At 38.4% G+C, this 22,364-nt stretch overlaps 2 protein-coding genes across 2 annotated transcripts in view; both read left to right on the top strand.

Annotated features, from left to right (window-relative positions):
• ANKRD39 (ankyrin repeat domain 39) overlaps window positions 1–22,364 on the top strand; it is a 745,852-nt gene that overhangs the window by 242,755 nt on the left and 480,733 nt on the right. The gene's annotated exons all lie outside the window — the stretch shown is intronic.
• The window catches only part of TMEM131 (transmembrane protein 131), a 256,208-nt gene that overhangs the window by 56,745 nt on the left and 177,099 nt on the right, over window positions 1–22,364 (top strand). The window contains exon 2 of the mRNA XM_050755189.1: window positions 13,166–13,227. Coding sequence (XP_050611146.1) covers window positions 13,166–13,227 — 62 coding nt within the window. The remainder of the gene's footprint in view (window positions 1–13,165; window positions 13,228–22,364) is intronic.

Genomic DNA, 22,364 nt, shown 5'->3' with positions numbered 1-22,364 from the left:
TTAATCATTTCTTTTTCTCTCTAACATTCTCCATTTGGTGAGACTTTTAGTTCTTTGGACGTCATTTCCTTCAGTTCTTTGAATATATTTAAAAAGCTGAATTAAATTATTTAGTAATCCTAAAACCTGGGCTTTCTCAAGGGCAGTTTCTATTAAATATTTTTTGTCCCTTTATACTTTTTTGTCCTTGTATGTCTCTCAATTTTTTGTTGAAAACTGGACAATTAACATATAAGGTGGCAACTCTGGAAATTAGATTTTCCCCTCCCTAAGGTTTGTTGTTGTTTTTGTTGCTGTTTGTTTAGTGACTTTCTGAACAAGTTATTTTAAATCTATATTATTTGTGGTGCATGGCTACCGAAGTCGCCGTGTGGTGAGCTTCATAGTCATCTAATGATCGAACAGAGATTTCCTTAAAAACCTGGAACCAGTAATTCTGCCAGTCTTTGTTGAGAGGCCTGTGTATTTGCGTGCACATACGTGTGTTGGGGCACATCAAAACACTCAGCCAGGCAGTTGACAGCTGTTCCTTAGCCTTCACCTCCTGTTCGCACAAAGCCTGGGGTCAGCCCCAGGTGTGAGAGCTTAGGGATGTCTCAGGTTTCTTCTGAGCACATGCAGAGCCAGAGCCCCATGTATACACAGGACCTTCTAGATTGGCAGGAAGGTGTCAACACTTTTTACAGCCCTGTGGACATCTTATTCCCAGCTTTTCCTTTTAAACTTTTGGGTCTGCTTATTGTTTGGCCCAACTGTCATCTACCACATTGTTCTGCAGCCAGATTTTTAAAAATTTCCCCTAAAGGTGTTTGACAACTGTTACCGGGGTCAAGGCTTTTCACAGTGGGGAAGCTCTGAGTCAGGTCAAATAAAAATAGCCTTCCAGGTGGGGTCTCACTGGGACTCACCACACCCATCAGGTAAAGACAGTTCTCTGGAAATCAGGCTTTCCAGGAGCTCCAGCATTGTTCTGCCACCCTTACTGCCTGTCAGGCTGCTGGCTTTCACTGTGACTGGGCTGTTGGTTACAGTGCTGTCACAGAGCTGGAGAGAAGAGAATGAGAATGGAAAAGTTGAACGCCACATATTTCACTGTTCTTGTTGAGATTCAGCTTTTTAAAAATGCATTAACACTCCACGGATTGCTGCAAGCTTTTGGTTAATTGCCAGAGTTCTTAGAAAGTTTATTCTGATGCTGCCAATTTTTTTGTTGTTAGAATTTTCAAATGTCCCTAACTTTGCCATTTTCACTGACAGTACTCTCTGTTGCTTTTTTTTCTTCTCCTGTACTATTTTGTTTCTTCAAACCATTCTCAACTCTCGCTGTCAAACCAGTTGATTGAATTAACATTGATAATGGCATGTAGGTCCTGAAATTAAATTTCATTATCTTAATATTATAAATATTAACCCATTTAAGAACCACTCTTAGAAAAACAGTTTGAAGATAAACTGTTGAGCAGGCAGAAATAATCACCAGAATTTATCATTAGCTATTTTGTTTTTTAATACAGATTCTTATTGAGATCATGTTAGAATCACATACTGTTATAAGAAATTATACAGAGAGATCCTGTGTAGCCCGTACCTGGTTCCTCCCAATGGCAATATCTTGACAAAGAATACTACAAAGTCACGACCGGGATGTTGATCTTTTGATAGGAATGAGTATTTCATTTTCACCCTCCTGATACTGTGGCTTTAATTTTCCATTTCCCTGATGGTTAAGGATGTTGAACATCTCTTCCCTTGCTTATTGGATTGTTCTTTTCTGGTTTTGAGTTCTTTATATAGCGTAGATCTTTAGACTTCTGTTAAATATGTAGTTTGCAAATATTTTATACCTTCTCATAGTTTGTCCCGTCCTGCTCTTAACAGGGTCATGTGAAGGGCAAAGTTTTTCATTTTGATGAGGTACAACAATTTATCTCTTTTTTTTTTTTTTTTTCTGGATTGTGCTTTTGGTGTCAACTCTAGGAACACTGCCAAACCTTGGATCCTGAAGATCTTCTCCTCTATCCTTTTAAAAAAGTTGTATAGTTTTACATTTTAAATTTAGAGCAGTGATGTATTTTGAGTTGATTTTTGTATAAGTTGTAAAGGTTAGGTCAGGGTTCTTTAAAAAAAATATTGTTTTGGTCTATAGATGTCTCATTGCTTCAGTGCTATTTGTTGGAAATGCTGTTCTTCCAATGAATTGCTTTTGCAGTTTTGTCAAAACCAGTGAGGCATATATGGTTCCGTTTCTAGGTGCTCTACTCTCTGCAAGTGATTTATGTGTTTATCTCTCTGCCAGTATCACACTGCCGTGGTTACTGAAGTTACACAGTAAGACATATTGTCTGGTGGAGTGATTCCTCTCACTTTATTCTTATTTTTGAAGATTGCTCGTAGCAATTCTAGGGTTTATTCCTATCTAATTTTTTGTATAAACTTGTCAACAAAAAATCATCCTGGGATTTTTATAGGCTTTACATTAAACCCACAGATCAATTTGGGAAGAATTAGCATCTTTACATTTTGAGTCTTTCAGTCCATGAATATAGTGTGTCTTCTTGTTTATGTAGGTCTTCTTTGAGTTCTTTCATCAGCATTTTGTATATTTCAGTACATATATCCTGTGCATGCTTTCTTAGATTTATATCTGACATACTTCATTTTATTTGGAGTCATAAATGGCGTTGTAAATGGCATTTTAATGTTGATTTTTGCATATCCTGATTGTTAGTATATAGAAATTTACTGGATTTTGGGATTTAGACCTTGTATTCTACAACTTTGCTATATGTACTTATTACCTTTAAGAAGGACTTTTCTTTTTGAGTCCTTGGGGTTTTTACATAAACAAGTATGTAGCCTGCAATTAGGGAGTTTTATTTCCTTTCCAGTGTGTTCGTCTTTTTTTCCCCCTTGCCTTGTTAAAGTGGCCACAGAACTTCTAGCACGTGTTGAATAGAGAGCCACATCCTTGACATGTTCCCAGTCTCAGGGCCTACATATTCAGTCTTTTACCAGTAAGAAGGATATTATCTAGAGGTTGAGGTTGAGGTCGTTCTACATTTCTCCCATCTTGTTGAGAGTTTTTATCACGAAGAGGTGTTGGGTTTTGTCAAATACTTTTTGTTTCAGTTGATAGGATCATGTGTTTTTCCTCTTTAGCCTGTTGATGGGGTGAATTACAATGATCAGTTTTTGAATTTTGGGTAAGAGTCTTGCATACCCTGAGTAAAAATCGCTTGGTTATAATGCATAATTTTATACATTGCTGGGTTCAACTTGTAATATTTTTTATTTTTTTGTCTAAGTTAATGAGTTGTTTTGTGGTTTTAAAAACATGTATGTAGAATAAAATTCACCATTTATAACTATTTTTAAGTGTACTATTCAGTAGCATTAATCACAACGTTATACAAACACCACCATTCTTTTTTCATTACCCTAGAGACTCAGTAACCATTAAGCCACAACTCCTCACTTTCCCCACTTCCCCCTACCCTGTTGCCTAGTAACCTCTAATCTACTTTCTGTCCCCGTGAATTTGCTTATTCTAGATTTTTCATGTGAGTAGAAGCACAGTATTTGCCCTTTTTTTGTCTAGTTTATTTCACTTAGCATAATATTTTCAAAGTCCATTCATGTTGTATCATATATCAGAATTTCATTCTTTTTTTGTGGCTGAATAACATTTCATTATGTAACTGCCGTGTTGATCCTTTCATCTGTGATGGACACTTGGGTTGTTTCTGTTTCGAGACTTTGGGTACTGTGGTCATGCATCACTCAGTGTGGAAAACATCCTGAGTGGTGTTAGGCCATTTAATCCTTGTGCTAACATAGAGTGTACCTACACAAACCTAGGTGGTATAGCCTACTACATACCTAAGGTATATGATACAGCCTATTGCTCCTAGACTGCAAGCCTGTACAACATGTTACTATACCGAATACTGTAGGCAGTTGTAACACAATGGCAAGTTTTTGTGTATCTAAACATAGAAAAGGGTACAGTAAATACAGTATTATAATCTTATGGAGCCACCATCATATATGCAGTCCATCGTTGACCAAAACATTACGTGGTACATGACTGCATTTAAATATTTTAACAGTCAGCCTATTTAGGTTTATCATATCGGTTCTGACTAGGGCCTACTGTTATGGGCTGTAGTTCCAATAATAGCTTAATGTTTAGAGCATTTGCAGTGTGAGCTTCAGAGTTTTAGTGATTGTTCTGATACTGAAGCTGCTAAGAGTAGTTGGTGGTTCTTGAGCATTAGTTCTACATTTTATAACTGAAGTTTACAGATCTTTTTAGATGACTTAGATACTTTAGGATAAGGTGAAAATTATGGTATTTTGTCTTTAGCTATAAACTGAATTTTGAAAAATCTTTCTGGCCCATCTTTTTAGATGCATGGTGCGTATCCTGCACATGTGAATTACATAGGATTATATTATGAGTCTTAGTAAACAACATGGCGTGTATCCTGCACATCTGAATTACATAAGATTATATTATGAGTCTTTAGTAAACAACATGGGCATAGCTTCTTTAGGAACTTGATGATATTGAGTGGTCTTGATAGAATATGGTTTATATGAATTTCCTTGTACTTTTAATGTGGCAAGAAGACACGTATACATTACATTTTTCAGATAATAAAACTAATGAGGGAAGAAGCAAAGCTTTGATCATAAAATGTCTTTATGGTTTGAAGGGACCCATATGGACCTAGTCCAGGATGTTTTAAAATTGTTATTGAGCCCTTTGTTGAAACAAAATATTGAGCAAGCGTAACTATAAATGAGATATTGATGTCTGTAACAATGTTGAATTCTAAAATGGCAGTGTCTTTTTTTTTTTTTTTTTTGACAGGGTCTTGTTCTGTCACCCAAACTGGAGTGCAGTGGCACTATCTCAGCTCACTGCAACCTCTGCCCCCTGGGCTCAAGCACAATGTCATTATCTTAACCAGAATTTCTTATCTTCTGTTTTTTCAGACTTGCTCCTAGCCACAGATTGTTGGCAAGCAAACCAGGAACTTTTACAGGTTGTAATAAGAGTTAAGATAGGGAATATAATAGAGGATAACCGGGTTGCTCTGAGAAGCCAAGGACGGCCACACTGGGAATGGGGTCAAAGCTGAGACTTGAAGGAGGAGAAGACGCCAGCCACAACAAAAGTATGCTAGGCAAGGTGGCTCTGTAACACAGCTTTGGGGACCCTCCTGAGGCCTGCCTGTGTGGCCCTTTCTTCTCTTCCTGGTTTTTGTAGAAGAAAGTTTAAAAATCACTGATGTGACTGTTCCAGCCTTCTCCTTTTATGAGTTAGGAGATTGTGAAGGCTGGAAGGTAAAGATATACAATGACAGCCTAGGTTCCTAATGCCTGACACCACCCCCCACAATGTGGCATATGTTTTTCTACTAGTTATTTACAGCATTTGTTTTTTTCATGAGTTATTTTAGATGTATTAAAATCGCAAATTATATTCATCAGTTGTAATATTCAGAAAAATATCTTCACCTAAAAGAAAAAACAGAAACTTGTAGACAAAGATTTGTCTTTAAACTGAAGCTATTTTTAATCTTAACTAAATAGGGAAGTAAACAATTTGTGAACTTCTGTTTTGAAAGCAAGTGTTCCTATTTTGCAACAACTGACACACTGACATTTTTACACAGATTATAAATGGCTTTGTTACTCACAGACAGCTCAGAGATGTGGGTCGGTGTGAGGAGCTTCAAGTAGATCTTACGGAGCCCAGCTTCAGAGTAAATTTGAGTAGAATCATAAAAGCCAGAATTTTAAATCCCTTCCTTTCCTTTATCAATCTTCCTTTCCTCACTTATTGTCAGAAATATATGCCCAATTTAAAAAATGTGGTTTCTTCAAGGTGCCGTTAGTCATGAGCATTCTGTAAAATTTATTTTGAAAGTAAATAGGGATGCGTTTAGAAGCATAGATTCACATTGCTGAAATTCATAGTGTTCTCTAGCCACTTCCTTGCTGAGTATATCTCACTGTGTCTATTTCTTTACTTTATTTATTTATTTATTTTTATTGTTATACTTTAAGTTCTAGGGTACATGTGCATAACGTGCAGATTTGTTACATACGTATACTTGTGCCATGTTGGTGTGCTGCACCCATCAACTCGTCAGCACCCATCAATTCGTCATTTACATCAGGTATAACTCCCAATGCAATCCCTCCGCCCTCCTCCCTCCCCATGATAGGCCCCAGTGTATGATGTTCCCCTTCCCAAGTCCAAGTGATCTCATTGTTCAGTTCCCACCTATGAGTGAGAACATGCGGTGTTTGGTTTTCTGTTCTTGCGATAGTTTGCTGAGGATGATGGTTTCCAGCTGCATCCATGTCCCTTCAAAGGACACAAACTCATCCTTTTTTATGGCTGCATAGTATTCCATGGTGTATATGTGCCACATTTTCTTAATCCAGTCTGTCATTGATGGACATTTGGGTTGATTCCAAGTCTTTGCTATTGTGAATAGTGCCGCAATAAACATACGTGTGCATGTGTCTTTATAGCAGCATGATTTATAATCCTTTGGGTATATACCCAGTAATGGGATGGCTGGGTCATATGGTACTTCTAGTTCTAGATCCTTGAGGAATTGCCACATTGTTTTCCATAATGGTTGAACTAGTTTATAATCCCACCAACAGTGTAAAAGTGTTCCTATTTCTCCACATCCTCTCCAGCACCTGTTGTTTCCTGACTTTTTAATGATTGCCATTCTAACTGGTGTGAGATGGTATCTCATTGTGGTTTTGATTTGCATTTCTCTGGCCAGTGATGATGAGCATTTTTTCATGTGTCTGTTGGCTGTATGAATGTCTTCTTTTGAGAACTGTCTCTTCATAACCTTTGCCCACTTTACGATGGGGTTGTTTGATTTTTTTCTTGTAAATTTGTTTGAGTTCTTTGTAGGTTCTGGGTATTAGCCCTTTGTCAGATGAGTAGATTGCAATAATTTTCTCCCATTCTATAGGTTGCCTGTTCACTCTGATGGTAGTTTCTTTTGCTGTGCAGAAGCTCTTTAGTTTAATTAGATCCCATTCATCAATTTTGGCTTTTGTTGCCATTGCTTTTGGTGTTTTAGACATGAAGTCCTTGCCCATGCCTATGTCCTGAATGGTATTACCTAGGTTTTCTTCTAGGGTTTTTATGGTATTAGGTCTAACATTTAAGTCTCTAATCCATCTTGCATTAATTTTCGTATAAGGAGTAAGGAAAGGATCCAGTTTCAGCTTTCTACTTATGGCTAGCCAGCTTTCCCAGCACCATTTATTAAATAGGGAATCCTTTCCCCATTTCTTGTTTTTCTGAGGTTTGTCAAAGATCAGATGGCTGTAGATGTGTGGTATTATTTCTGAGGGCTCTGTTCTGTTCCATTGGTCTACATCTCTGTTTTGGTACCAGTACCATGCTGTTTTGGTTACTGTAGCCTTGTAGTATAGTTTGAAGTCAGGTAGTGTGATGCCTCCAGCTTTGCTCTTTTGACTTAGGATTGTCTTGGTGATGCGGGCTCTTTTTTGGTTCCATATGAACTTTAAAGCAGTTTTTTCCAATTCATTGGTAGCTTGATGGGGATGGCATTGAATCTATAAATTACCTTGGGCAGTATGGCCATTTTCATGATATTGATTCTTTCTATCCATGAGCATGGTATGTTCTTCCATTTGTTTGTGTCCTCTTTTATTTCACTGAGCAGTGGTTTGTAGTTCTCCTTGAAGAGGTCCTTTACATCCCTTGTAAGTTGGATTCCTAGGTATTTGATTCTCTTTGAAGCAATTGTGAATGGAAGTTCATTCATGATTTGGCTCTCTGTTTGTCTGTTACTGGTGTATAAGAATGCTTGTGATTTTTGCACATTAATTTTGTATCCCGAGACTTTGCTGAAGTTTATCATCAGCTTGAGGAGATTTTGCGCTGAGACAATGGGGTTTTCTAAATATACAATCATGTCATCTGCAAACAGGGACAATGTGACTTCTTCTTTTCCTTACTGAATACCCTTTATATCTTTCTCTTGCCTGATTGCCCTAGCCAGAACTTCCAACACTATGTTGAATAGGAATGGTGAGAGAGGGCATCCCTGTCTTGTGCCAGTTTTCAAAGAGAATGCTTCCAGTTTTTGCCCATTCAGTATGATATTGGCTGTGGGTTTGTCATAAATAGTTCTTATTATATTTTGAGATACGTTTCATCAATACCGAATTTACTGAGAGTTTTTAGCATGAAGGGCTGTTAAATTTTGTCAAAGTCCTCTTCTGCATCTATTGAGATAATCATGTGGTTTTTGTCTTTGGTTCTGTTTATATGCTGGATTACATTTATTGATTTGCATATGTTGAACCAGCTTTGCATCCCAGGAATGAAGCCCACTTGATCATGGTGGATAAGCTTTTTGATGTGCTGCTGGATCCGGTTTGCCAGTATTTTATTGAGGATTTTTGCATCGATGTTCATCGGGGATATTGGTCTAAAATTCTCTTTTTTTGTTGTGTCTCTGCCAGGCTTTGGTATCAGGATGATGTTGGCCTCATAAAATGAGTTAGGGAGGATTCCCTCTTTTTCTATTGATTGGAATAGTTTCAGAAGGAATGGTACCAGCTCCTCCTTGTACCTCTGGTAGAATTCAGCTGTGACTTCATCTGGTCCTGGACTTTTTTTCGTTGGTAGGCTATTAATTATTGTCTCAATTTCAGAGCCTGCTATTGGTCTATTCAGGAATTCAGCTTCTTCCTGGTTTAGTCTTGGGAGAGTGTAAGTGTCCAGGAAATTATCCATTTCTTCTAGATTTTTTAGTTTATTTGTGTAGAGGTGTTTCTAGTATTCTGACGGTAGTTTGTATTTCTGTGGGGTCGGTGGTGATATCCCCTTTATCATTTTTTATGGGGTCTATTTGATTCTTCTCTCTTCTTTAGTCTTGCTAGCGGTCTATCAATTTTGTTGATCTTTTCAAAAAACCAACTCCTGGATTCATTGATTTTTTTGTGGGGTTTTTTGTGTCTCTATGTCCTTCAGTTCTGCTCTGATCTTAGTTATTTCTTGCCTTCTGCTAGCTTTTGAATGTATTTGTTCTTGCTTCTCTAGTTCTTTTAATTGTGATGTTAGGGTGTCAATTTTAGATCTTTCCAGCTTTCTCTTGTGGGCATTTAGTGCTATAAATTTCCCTCTACACACTGCTTTAAATGTGTCCCAGAGATTCTGGTATGTTGTATCTTTGTTCTCATTGGTTTCAAAGAACATCTTTATTTCTGCCTTCATTTCGTTATGTACCCAGTAGTCATTCAGGAGCAGGTTATTTCTTTACTTTAAAATGGGATCATAATGTCTGTGTCATAGGGTTAGTTTGAATTTTAATAAAAGTGATCAGTAATTATTAGGTTATTTTTATTTCAATTACATTTGTTTGATGCTTGAACTAGGGAACATCAGGAAATTCTGGAATTCATTAACAGCATAAAATTAGGGGAAATATTTTTGGGAGAGGAAGCTGTTACTAGTTGTGGTTTTGAATCTGGAGGTGTGATGACTTACTTTTGTTACATTTATATTTTATAGCTTAACTTTGCATGTGAAATGATTAAGTCTATAGCTAGTGTTCTATCTAGCTTTTTAGGCATATAATTGAAAGGTATTATAATTGGCCGCTTAAAGCAAAATATGTTAATTTGTTTTATGCCAGAGTTGAATCCTGTTTATCTCTGTATCTTTTAAGGAAAGTCAGTGATGTGTAACAAAGTGTTTTCCTTTTGAGACTTTATAATCAGCGCTGTTACTAATCTTTTTAACTAACATTCATATTTTTTAACATAACTCATACTTTTAAAACTATGAATTAATAATTCATAATGTAATTTGTGTGTGTGTGTGTGTGTGTGTGTGTGTGTATATATATATATATATATATATATATATATATGTTCTTTTTTTTTTTTTCTTTTTGAGATAGAGTCTCGCTCTGTCACCCAGGCTGGAGTGCAGTGGTGTGATCTTGGCTCACTGCAAGCTTTGCCTCCCGGGTTCACGCCATTTTCCTGCCTCAGTCTTCCGAGTAGCTGGGACTACAGGCGCCCGCCACCACGCCCTGCTAATTCTAATTTTTTGTATTTTTAGTAGAGACGGGGTTTCACTGTGTTAGCCAGGATGGTCTCGATCTCCTGACCTCGTGATCCGCCCGCCTCAGCCTCCCAAAGTGCTGGGATTACAGGCATGAGCCAACGCGCCCGGCTCCTAATTTATATATATTTTTAAAGCTTCTAATTTAAAATGCAGTGTACCCAACCTACTGCCTTTGTGTAGTTCTCTTCAGTTAGATCGACATTTCTTCTGGCTCGATGGTGGGAACTCATTCAGTGGTCGTTTTATTGGAACTCTAATAGCAGCCACCTGTAGCTCGTTTCCAGTGTTTCTTGTTGGTTTCCTCTGCCAGTTAGACAAAGTTTCTAATTAGAGGCCCTTTGATATTGTGAGCATCTGGCTGTTCAGTTATTTCTTGTTAGTTTATTGTGTTCTTATGTCAATAAATTTGTGTTCAGTAGGGAATAACCAAAAAATTCTCTGGATCCTGCGAAATTTCAGTTTGTGTTAAAAAGTGGGGGGAACAGGTGAGGAATGGGATGGGTGAGCTGAGTAGAGCCTTTTATATTCATAGTCCTTTCTTCTAAAGAGATTATCACTTTACTTAGAGACATTCTAAGTATACTGTGTCAGTAATTCTGTTGGAGCCATTAGCTCTGATCTTGATAATGAAATCCCACTATAAGCCAGGACTAGAGATAACATAACCAGAAAAAGGTCATTTGCATCAGTGAGTACAAATGCCAGTGCTTATTGTACCTGAACAAGAAGGTAGGCTGTCATTCATGCTTTCAGTATTTATTGAATATTCTCTATATGCCACAGACTGGTAGGGCATGAATGGAAGTAGAGCAGGTTGGCACTGTCATTGAAGAGAAACACAGGAAAGGGAGGACAGGAGTTTTCCCAAAATAAAATCAGGATGTGACTGCTAGACTAGGGAGAAAAGGATACTTGGCAGGCAGAAAAAACATCCAACTAGGTAATGTAATCTAATTAACTAGTGTGTTATTCTGCGGCTTGACTGTCCACTTTTGTCATACCGGAACAGCCAGGTACATGTGTGGGACAGTGAGTGTCTTCCCAGAATTCCAAAAGACCAACTAATGGGAGTCAGTGAATTCCATATTAAGCCAAATGAAATATCACATAAGTTGAAATTCTGCATGTGAACTTTGTCCCTTTTCTCCCATTTATTCAGCAATTTACAGCAGTATGGGTTTATGGATATTTATTTTATACTTTGGGCTACATCTAGTACTACTTCATTTTGTTGCTCAGATTGTTTCAGCTTTGGTCATTTGGGAGCTCTTTCTGTTGATTCTTACCTTCCTTCCCCTGTCCCCATCAGTGTAGGATTTGGGTGGTTTTCTCTGTTTACTTTCCGGCACTATGGGATGCTCCATTCTCATCTCGTGTATTTCCTGCCCCTGTCCTCAAATCAGCCATTGCTCCAGGAAGCCCTGGTTTCTTTTATTGGAAAATAATATTAGAACACAAGATCTGAGTTCTAGGTGCGTTCGTTGCTATTGGCATGTCATTGCTTTAGGCCCTTAGAGCTGACAGAGCAAGGAAATACATGTATGTATACTAACCTATGAATATACACATCTATAAATATTCTTATATGTATGTAATTATATGTTTCACTAAACATGAATTCATACTGATATCACTGACTCAACCATTACTACCTGGATCATTTTGGCTTCCCCCCTTGTTTCTGTATAAATTGCTCTTCCAACAGTGAGACACCTGGCTCCCAGTGTCTACCATCTGTGTACTTAATTGTTTGATTTCAGTGTACATGTATACTGAATGTGGCATCAGAATGGTTAACCCAAACTCCCATGGGAAAAAGCATTATCAACTAGAATACAGTGCATATGTATGGTTTCTTTCGCCTTTAGTCTTACAGATTCTACTCATTTCCAGAGTTACTTAGGTGAGCACTCTTCCCTCTCCCCCAACATCAGTAAAGCTGATACATTCATTTGTAATACAGTTAAATTGTTTTGTCATATTATGCATTCCATCCTGGAGTCTCCCAGCCTCCTAAATTATTTTTAAAATTTGCATATATTTAGGTTCACTTTTTGTGCTGTGAAGTTCTGTTTCTGTTTTGATAAATGCATCATGTCCTGTATCCACCGTTACAATTTGATGAAGAATGGTTTTACCACCCTGAAATATATTTGTGCTTCACTTATTGAACCTTTCCCATCGCCCCCTGATCTCCTAGCAACCACTGATCTTTTTACTGTCTCCATAATTTTGCCTTTTCCGGAATGTCATGTACTTGGAAGCATACAGTATGTAGCTTTTTCTTTTAGTAATATTCCATTGTATAGATATACCACAGTTTGTCTGTTCACCTTGGATGGCCATCTTGACTATGTCCAGATTTTGGTGATTATGAATAAAGCTGCTTTAAGGAATTGTATGTAGATTTTTATATGTAAGGTTTCAAATCAGTTCAGTAAATACTAGGAGCATGATTGCCAGATTGTGTGGTATAACTATGTTAGCTTTTAAATATATTACCTTTGTGTTGCTGTTTCTTGCATCAGAATGATCTTGCTATTTTCCCTGCCCACTTCTTCCCCAAGTCCCTTGGACTGTAGATCCCAGGTCATATCATCACTACAAAGAGCAGGTGATACAGAATTTCAGCTGATCATTTCTTGGGGGAAATAGAATACTGTAGTGATCTTTTCTATATGCTTTTGACGTTTTCAGTTAATCTATCAGGGAAAATAATTAGTTGCATCTTGTTGAATATGATTTGTGCTTTCTCATAATATAACAGTAATGGATATTTTGAAGTGGAGGCATGTAGCCTGTAGGTTGTTGAAGTTGCTTTATTTTATTTTAAAGTATTTTTTAGTTTATAAAATTCTGAAGTATTAGTCATATTTTTCTTTTTAACCATCACCATTAAGCAGTCCATTTTTAGATATAAAATTATGTTAATTAACTTTAAGGTCAAAGATGTTATGCAAATCAAATTTATGTTCCTGTAAGTGATGGTATGTTTTGTTTTCTTCACAGCATTCATTCAGTCCGAGAGCATAATAGAAGTACTGCGTTTTGATGATGGAGGGCTACTACAGGTAATTTTTTTTTAAGTTGAAAAGTTATTGTTAAGCCTTGAATAATATCTGGTTATTATTTTTCTTTTAAAAATGCAATTGGTTTTTCTGAATTGTAATTGGTTTATGAGCTTTGAAGATAGGTCAGTAGAGTCTTTAATAATATAAAAACCTCCGTAGTTACATGAGTTATCTTTTAGATTAAATCTTTCTTTAAAATGCAAACTCATTGTGGTATTAAAAGCTTGTAAATAAGTACATCATCAATCTGTGGCAACAGTTTGTGCCCGTGGTTCTGAGGGGAAGGGGTCAGATCAGGACCTGGGGTTCTCTTCAGATCAGGAGCAGGGGTTCTCTGAGTGTGAATTCAGATGGAGGATCTCAAAATATTTATCTAGAAGAGAACTTCTCTAGAGAGGATAAGTACTATAGATTTCACCTGTACTGTACTTCTACTTGCTATCCTAAGTCACATCATTAAGTATACATAAAATTTGAAAGTGTAATCCAATATATATCTTGTCCTTCCTTTCAGACCTAGTTCAGATATCACCATGAAGCCTATTTCAGGCTTCCCAGCTAAAAATGAGTTTGAGAATTTCAGAGCTGAAAGAGAGTAAATGCCACCTTAACGAACCCTCTGATTTCTTATGGCTAGGTGTTTTCTCCTTTCTTACAAACTTTTATCATATTCTGTGCTTGTCCTTTCTTAGTAACTTTGTAATGATAACTTTTGTTTTTCAAGTAATGTGCTGTTTGCTAGCATGACTGATAATTTTTTAATTAGTTTTATATTCAAGGGAAAACAATGTTTAGGTTAGGAAAGGTAATCAAGATCCCATGACTTTCTGGTACTGGGACTGACACGAGAATCCCAGTGTTCTCCTTCCAGATATGATTGTTAGCCTCTTTATTATGAAATACTACCTGTAGTATTTTTAATTTATTTATAACTAAGTGACCTAAACAATTTTGGAAAAATATTTCCTGTAGTTTATAATAAAGGCAGGAAAAGATCAAGACAATAGAGAAAATAATTATACTAGGGACATGGAACAAGATTTTTATTTGCATTTTAGCATAAATTTAGATTACATTTTATACATTAAGCTAGATGAAGAGAGCAAGAAAAAAAGTGATGGATTTTAAGAATCTTTTTCTCTGGCAGTGAAGCTAGTAAGTCTTTTAGAAGACAAACTTTTGTTTCTTCTAAATTTTTTAATAAATTTAGCATTCTTTACGTAAGAAATGTTGAGAAACGTAATAGACGGTGGTTGCGTAGTATTTGCCTAGAGTCAGCGTGGTATGTTTTAAAGCTGAATAAAAACTGAACATAATGAGGTCTAATTTTATAAAGCCTTCCTACTAAAAAATGATCGTAAGTTTCTTTTTTCTAGTTCTTTAATCTGTTTCAAGGTGAGAACTTGAAGAACCTATGGGAACAAATGTTTTAAGTATCTTCCTTCAGGTGGTTGTTTACCGGATCTGGATGGCAGGCAAATCAGGACTGAATTTCTGGAAAATTCCCTAAGTGTGGTTGATCTTTATTGATTGAGGAAGGATTTGTGTCTGTTAGGAACTGGACATCTAGGTTGCAGGTGGATAATCCGTTCTAAAAATTCTGGAGCATGATTTGTATTTTTGCTGAGAGAGGCTGCTAATCTATATCTAGAAGAAGTTGGGTATGGAAAAGCTTGTGAACTGGGATGTGGTTCGCTAATAGTCTTTGGTTCTGCTCAGATGCTTGGACAGGAGCTTGGGTGAGACCTCATAATTCTGTGGCAAAGGTAATTTTGGTCTAGAAAAATGTTGAGGGCAAGTAGTATCAGTTGGTTACTTAAGCCACAAAAAAAACCTAAGAGTTCTGTAGAATGTCTAATATTGAGATGCTATATAATATAGTATATGGCCCCTAAATAGCTGAATATGACCCTTTTGAATACATATAAAATTACTCATTTTAATGTTGAGTATTTCTCAGAAAGTTTTTATTTTGACATAAAACTTACCTTTTTCTGACTATAATTTACCAATAGGTTTAACTATTTTAAATAACTCCTGGTTTCTTATGCTATGATTAGAACAGAAAAATATACAGGTAGCATTTCTATGACAGAATATATATCCTTTCTCTAATTTAAATTTAAGCTAAAGCAGGGAGAGTGTCAAAGCAACAACCTTGTTTTACATTATTTAAAATTAGAATTTTGCCCAAGAACATTCCTTCTTAGATCTGGAATTCATGTACATTCATGTGGCTTGGCTCATAGTAATTTTTTTTTTTTTTTTTTGAGACGGGGTCTCGCACTGTCACCCAGGCTGGAGTGCAGTGTCATGATCTCGGCTCACTGCAAGCTCTGCCTCCTGGATCCACGCCATTCTCCTGCCTAGGCCTCCCAAGTAGCTGGGACTACAGGCACCCGCCTCCACGCCCAGCTAATTTTTTTTGTATTTTTAGTACAGACGGGGTTTCAGTATGTTAGCCAGGATGGTCTCAATCTCCTGACCTCGTGATCCACCTGCCTCTGCCTCCCAAAGTGCTGGGATTACAGGTGTGAGCCACCACACCCGGCCAACTCAGTAATTTTTTTAATCCTCAAAAATCAACTGATAAGAAATCAGTAAAAAATAAATTTTAAAAATTGCCAAAAAGATTATGCTTGTTTTCTTTATTTTTTAAAGATAAGGAAAATTAGGTTTATGGAAGTTGAATAATTTATTCCGTAGTACTCAATTGCTAGAGCAGGAATCCAGTATCTGATATGTACCATACTTACCATGTCTGATTTCAAAACTCTCCACGGCAGGATGCACGTGCAGTGCTCTCGGATATTCCATGGGTTCGCGCTTGTTACGAATAGAAATTATAACCCCCATAGATCATGTTTTCTATAGTTGATGCTTTGGCCATTGTCATTCCTGTTTGGCTGGACTAAGATTTAGCATCCAGAATACATAAAGATCAGACAGTTCCTGAGATGACACAGACTCTGAGGAATCTGCATCTCAACAGAAGTCCACGTGAAGGCTATAACCACAGGATGCCCTGGTCAAGTATCTCAAACCATCATTCCCATCCTAACTCATCAGAATGGTTGGCTCTTCTAACCTGTTCCTTTGAAAGATTATAAAATGGAATAACAAAAGATTCTTTCATTTACAAGCATGATCTGTTAATAAACCTGAATCTGCTTCCTAATCTTACTTTTTAAAAAAAAAAAGAAAAAAAATAGAGGCAGGGCTGGATGCAGTGGTTCATATCTGCCATCCCAACACCTTGGGAGGCTGAGGTGGGTTGATCGCTTGAGTCCAGAAGTTCAAGACCAGCCTGGGAAACATAGGGAAACCTTGTCTCTACAAAAAAATACAAAAAATTAGCCAGGTGTGTTGGCACACACCTGTGGTCCCAGCTACTCTGGTGGCTGAGGCAGGAGGGTCGCTTGAGCCTGGGATATCAAGACTGCAGTGAGCTGTGCTTGTGCCACTGTACTCCAGCCTGGGCAGCAGAATGAGATCCTGTCTCAACAACTACAAAAAAGTGTTCCCTGAGTTCAAGTCCCTCAAACTTATTTTGCACCTCATTTTAAAAGGGGGGCTGAGAGTCCTGAGCTAAAGTGGTGGGCAAAGCCCCCATTACTGCCCAGCCGTTCCTCCTCTAAGAGGTTCGCGCACTTGGCCGAAGTCCTCAAAACCCGGAGTGTCTCAGCCCCAGCTCCACGTTAGAATCACCTGCGAGCTTTAAAGATTCCTGGTGACAGGTGCTGTCCTAAGGGCATTACAGGAGCGAACTCACCTGGGCCTCACCAGCAGCTGATGGCACGGTACCCGAGGGTCCCATTGTACAGGTGGTGGGATGTGGGGACAGGGGCCAGGTGTACCACAGGCAGGAAGATGGTGGCTGAGCGTGGGTAAAGAATGCATGCCTGTCCCCACAAGGCCAGTGGACCCGCACGTCCTGACCTTAGAGGGTCCGGAGAGCACATCAGAGCTTGACCAGCATACGGAGCTCCGCGGCTGATTGACCATATAGGTCATAGAGACAGGATCTCACTCTGTTGCCCAGGCTGGTGTGCAGTGGCGCAGTGACAGCTCACTGCAACCTTGACTCTGTGTTGCCCAGGCTGGCCTTGAATTTCTAGCCTCAAGCCATCCTCTAGCCTTGGTCTCCCAAAGTGCTGGGACTACAGATGTGAGTCACCATGCTCGGCCTCTAGTCTAACTTTTATTTATTTATTTATTTATTTATTTATTTATTTATTTTTATTTATTTATTTTTGAGACAGAGTCTCGCTCTGTCGCCCAGGCTGGAGTGCAGTGGCGCCATCTCAGCTCACTGCAAGCTCCGCCTCCCGGGTTCCCGCCATTCTCCTGCCTCAGCCTCCAAGTAGCTGGGACTACAGGCGCCCACCACCTAGCCCGGCTAGTTTTTTGTATTTTTAGTAGAGACAGGGTTTCACCACGTTAGCCAGGATGGTCTCGATCTCCTGACCTTGTGATCCACTCGCCTCGGCCTCCCAAAGTGCTGGGATTACAGGCGTGAGCCACTGCGCCCGGCCTAATCTTAACTTCTTTTTATGAAGATAAAGCTCAGGAAAAAAACTAGCTCTGTATTTTTTTCACTATCCTGCCATAATTTTAAAAGTTTGGAAAGCAAGCTCTAGAATGTTTGTGAGTTGAAAACACAAACAGAATTTTGTCTTTTTTTTAAAAAAAAAAAAAAGACAGTGTCTTGCTCTGTTACCCATGCTGGAGGCCACTGGCACAATTCTGGCTCACTATTGTCTCAACCTCCCAGGCTCAAGTGACCCTCCCCGCTCGGCCTCTGAAGTAGCAGGGACTACAGGCACATGCCACCGCATCTGGCTAATTTTTAAGTTTTTGTAGAAGTAGGGTCTCCCTATGTTGCCCAGGCTGGTCTCAGACTCCTGGACTCAAGCAGTCCTCCCATCTCAGCCTCCCAAAATTCTAGGATTATAGACCTGAGCCACTATGCCTGGCAGAACTTTGTCTTTTAAAACTTAAAGTCCTATTTTATTTTATTTCTTTACTTTTTTTGAGATGGAGTCTCGCTCTGTCACCCAGGTTGGAGTACAGTGGGCAATCTCAGCTCTTTGCAGCCTCTGCCTCCTGGGTACCAGCAGTTCTCTTGCCTCAGCCACCAGGATTACAGGCGTGTGCCACAACACCCAGCTAATTTTTGTATTTTTAGTAGAGACAGGGTTTCACCATGTTGGCCAGGTTGGTCTCGAACTCCTGACCCCAAGGGATCCACCTGCTTTGGCCTCCCAAAATGCTGGGATTACAGTTATGAGCTACCGTGCCCGGCAAAAACCGTGTTTTATAAGTGGAATTCTCACCACTTAGAGAACCTATATTGAGCCTTCTTCCAAAGAGTATACGATTTTAATTCATTTATTTTTTTTTCTTTAAAGTGTTTATTGTGAGATATAATTTACATATAGATGCTTAAATTTGGGGAGGGAATGCAAGGCAAACACCTGTGTAACCACCACTCAGGTTAAAAACTAAAAACAGGCCAGTACCCTCCAAAGTTTCGCCTCAAGCTCTCTCCTAGTTACTACCCATAAAGTTAGCCATTTCCTGAATTTTATAATAATTGCCTTTCCCTGTAATTTTAGCATCTGAGTGTATATCTCCAAATACTACAGGGTCACATATTTTTTTAAAGTTCATACAGTTGGTATTTCTTTTTTTTTTTTTCTGGCTCCTTTTTCTCAGCATTATGTTTCTAAGATTCACAGCATTATGTGTTGAGCGTAACTATAGTTAGTTCATTTTCGTTGCTGAATAGTGTTGCATTGTATGGAAATGCCGCAATTTATGTATTATTTCTGCTGTTTATGTGTATTTTGGTTGCTTCTAGTTTTTTACTATTAAGAATAATGCTGTCGCTTGGTGAACATAATATGTATGTTCCAATGATTTTTTCCCGAGGGATTAGAGTGCAGTTGTTGGGTCATAGAGCAGAGATCGCCAGCCCCCATATGCCGTGGACCAATACTGGTCCGTGGCCTGTTAGGAACGGGCTACACGGCGGGTGGTGGATGAGTGAGTGAACATCACCTCCTGAGCTCTGCCTCCTGTCAGCTCAGCGGTGGCATTAGATTCTCATCAGAGTGCAAACCCTACTGTGAACTGCACATGAGAGATCTAGGTTGTGCGCACCTTAGGAGAATCTAACTAGTGCCCGATGATTTCAGGTGGACCAGTTTTATTCTGCAACCATCCCGCTACCCCCCATCCGTGGAAAAGTTGTCTTCCGTGAAACCGGTCCCTGGTGCCAGAAAGGTTGGGGACCGCTGTCATAGAGTATGTGTGTCTTCAGTTTTAGTAGATAGTGCATGCAGTTTTCCAAAGTGGTGGTTTTAGTTTGCAAATCCATCATCAGGAATTCCTCTGCAACAACTTTGCAAAGTGTTTTCTTCCTTCCCTCCTTCTGTTCTGGAGAATGGCTAATGATCTCTAATTGCCATTTTATTTTAGTTTCCCTGATTTCTCATAAAGCTGAGCAACTTTTCATGTTTACTTGACCATTTGGATATCTTCCTTTGTGACATCCGTTAAGTCTTTTACCCGTTTTGCTGTTGGTTTGCATTTCTTTTTTCCCGTTGTTTTGTAAGTTTTGAATACAAGCTCTTTATTGGAACCCTGACCTCACACCAGTAATAAAAACCAGTTCCATTACATGAGTTCTTTATTGGTTACATATATTGAAAATAGCTTCTCTCGCTGGATGGATTGCCCTTTTGGTTTATGTAATGGTGACTTTTGATGAACAGAAATTCTTAATTTTAATGAAGTTGTCTGTCAGTATTTTCCATTATGGTTAATACTTTTATGTCTTGTTCAATGTTTTTCTATTCCAAGGTCATGAAGATATTCTCCTGTATTCTAGAATTTTATTGTTTTGCCTTTCACAGTGAGCTCAAATTCCATCTGGAATAAATTTTTGTTATTGATGTGAGGTCAGGATTTTGTTTCTTCCTTATATTTGATTGTCTCTGCATCCTTTATTGACTTTCCCAATGTTTTCTTTCCCTAGTATTTGTCAGTGACACCTCATTCGTAAATCAAGTGTCCATATATGTGTGAGCCTGTTTCTGGGCACTGTATTGGATTTCTTTGGCTTATTTGTCTAACCTAATACCAGGGTCACAGTTTTAATGAGTATAGTTTTTAAAGTTTTGATATGTGGTAGAACAAATCCTGACACTTTGTTGTTCTCCTCAGTAACATCTTGGTTAATCTCAGTCCTTTGCCTTCCATATGTATCTTTTCAATTAGCTCTACACACACACACACACACACACACACACACACACACACACACACACAAAATCGGGGTTTATTAGCATCACTCAGAATATGAAGATCAATTTGGCAAGAATTAAAAATCTTTCAGAATCTTCAGTATTCGGTCTGACAGTCTGAGACAGTATATTTTTCAACTTATTTAGGTCTTCTTTTTCTCATAATTTTATATTCTGCATAAAGATCTTGAACGTCTTTCGATAGATTTATTTCTGGGTCTTTGGTATTTTTAATACTGTTGTAAGTGACATCTTTTCAAAATGTTCGCTTTTTGTGGTTGTTAGGTTGAAGCATATTGCTGGTGCCCGGCCTTTATTGATCTATAAAAGTGGCAATTTCATATAGCTCAACATAAAATGTGGAAATGTGGTTGCTCTTAATATATTTACTGTGTATCCTGAAAACTTGCTAAATTACTTATTGATTCTAATAACTTAGCTCTAGATGCTTTTGAACAACCTCCATAAACTATCATAATCTGAGCTTGATGACATTTCTTCAGTTTGACACCCAAAATCAACTATCACACATTCTACCCTTTCTTTTTATACCTTAACTTTGCTAGCTACAGCCAGTATGATGTTAATACAGTGGTATTTAGTAGTCCTCTTTGACACTTTCCTCATCTCAGAAATACAGCCTTCAATATTTCACGGTTAAATATGATTTTTTCTTCACTACCCCCTTTGCTGCCCCCACCCAAGATAGCCTTTATCACATGTCAGTTTGAGTTCTCAACAAGATCCTTAGACAGAGTTAGGAGTGCAAGAGCTTGAGGGCTACTGCCTGTGAAAAATAAGCTGGAGAAAGCAGGATTGGGCCAGGAGAGTCTCAGACTGTGGTGCAGAATCTCGGCCAACCCAGTGGGGAGTCTGGAGCAAAGACTGCCTGTTGGAAGCATCCTGCACTGGGTAGAGTTGGCCAGGCCCCTGGTACACCTGCTGTGCTCATTCATTGTCTGGGAGGAGCCCAAGAAGAACTTGGCCTTACCTCAAATGCCACCGTTGATCCCAAAGGCTATAGGTGGAGGCTGGCAGCCAGCAGTGTTTTTCATAACTGAATGGCAAGTTCTTCCTTGTAGGGAGATCTGAGCAGTTCATAGAAAAAGTATTGAAAATCAAAGCCAGGTTGGGCGCAGTGTTCACACCTATAATCCCAGTAATTTGGGAAGTTGAGGCGGGTGGATCACTTGAGGTCAGGAGTTTGAGACAAGCCTGACCAACATGGTGAAACCCTGTCTCTACTAAAAATAAAAAAGTAGCCAGGCATGGTGGCACATACCTGTAATCCCAGCTACTCAGGAGGCTAAGGCAGGAGTATCGCTTAAACCCAGGAGACGGAGGTTGCAGTGAGCCGAGATTGTGCCATTGCACTCTGGCCTGGGCAACAAAGGTGAAACTCCATCTCAAAAGAAAAAAAAAAAGGAAAGAAAAGAAAATCAAAGCCAAAGAAATACATTCTAAAAGCAAATAAGAGAAAAAAAGAAGAGACCTTCAAAGAAGGTAGAATTAGCCTGACAGCTGACTTATAAACTGAACCAATGAGAGACAAAAATAATATATAATAAGTTTACTGACAAAATTTACCAAACTAGAATTCTATACCCAATGAAAATATCCTTTATAAATGCAAGTGAAATAAAGACATTTTAAAATAGATAAGAATGGAGAGAATTTGTCAGCAGAAAATTTATGCCAAAGGAAATAATACAGTCTTTAGGCTGAAGGTAAATGATGTTAGAAGCTCAGAAATGCAAAGGAATAAAGAACATTAAAAATGTTTAAGTGTGTGGATAACTAAATGAATGCATACTCTGTAGAATAATA

Source organism: Macaca thibetana, chromosome 13 (genome assembly GCF_024542745.1).
Source record: "Macaca thibetana thibetana isolate TM-01 chromosome 13, ASM2454274v1, whole genome shotgun sequence".
Classification (NCBI taxonomy): domain Eukaryota; kingdom Metazoa; phylum Chordata; class Mammalia; order Primates; family Cercopithecidae; genus Macaca; species Macaca thibetana.
The sequence above is the reverse complement of the archived record's forward strand: the minus strand, read 5'-3'. Positions and strand labels throughout refer to the sequence as shown.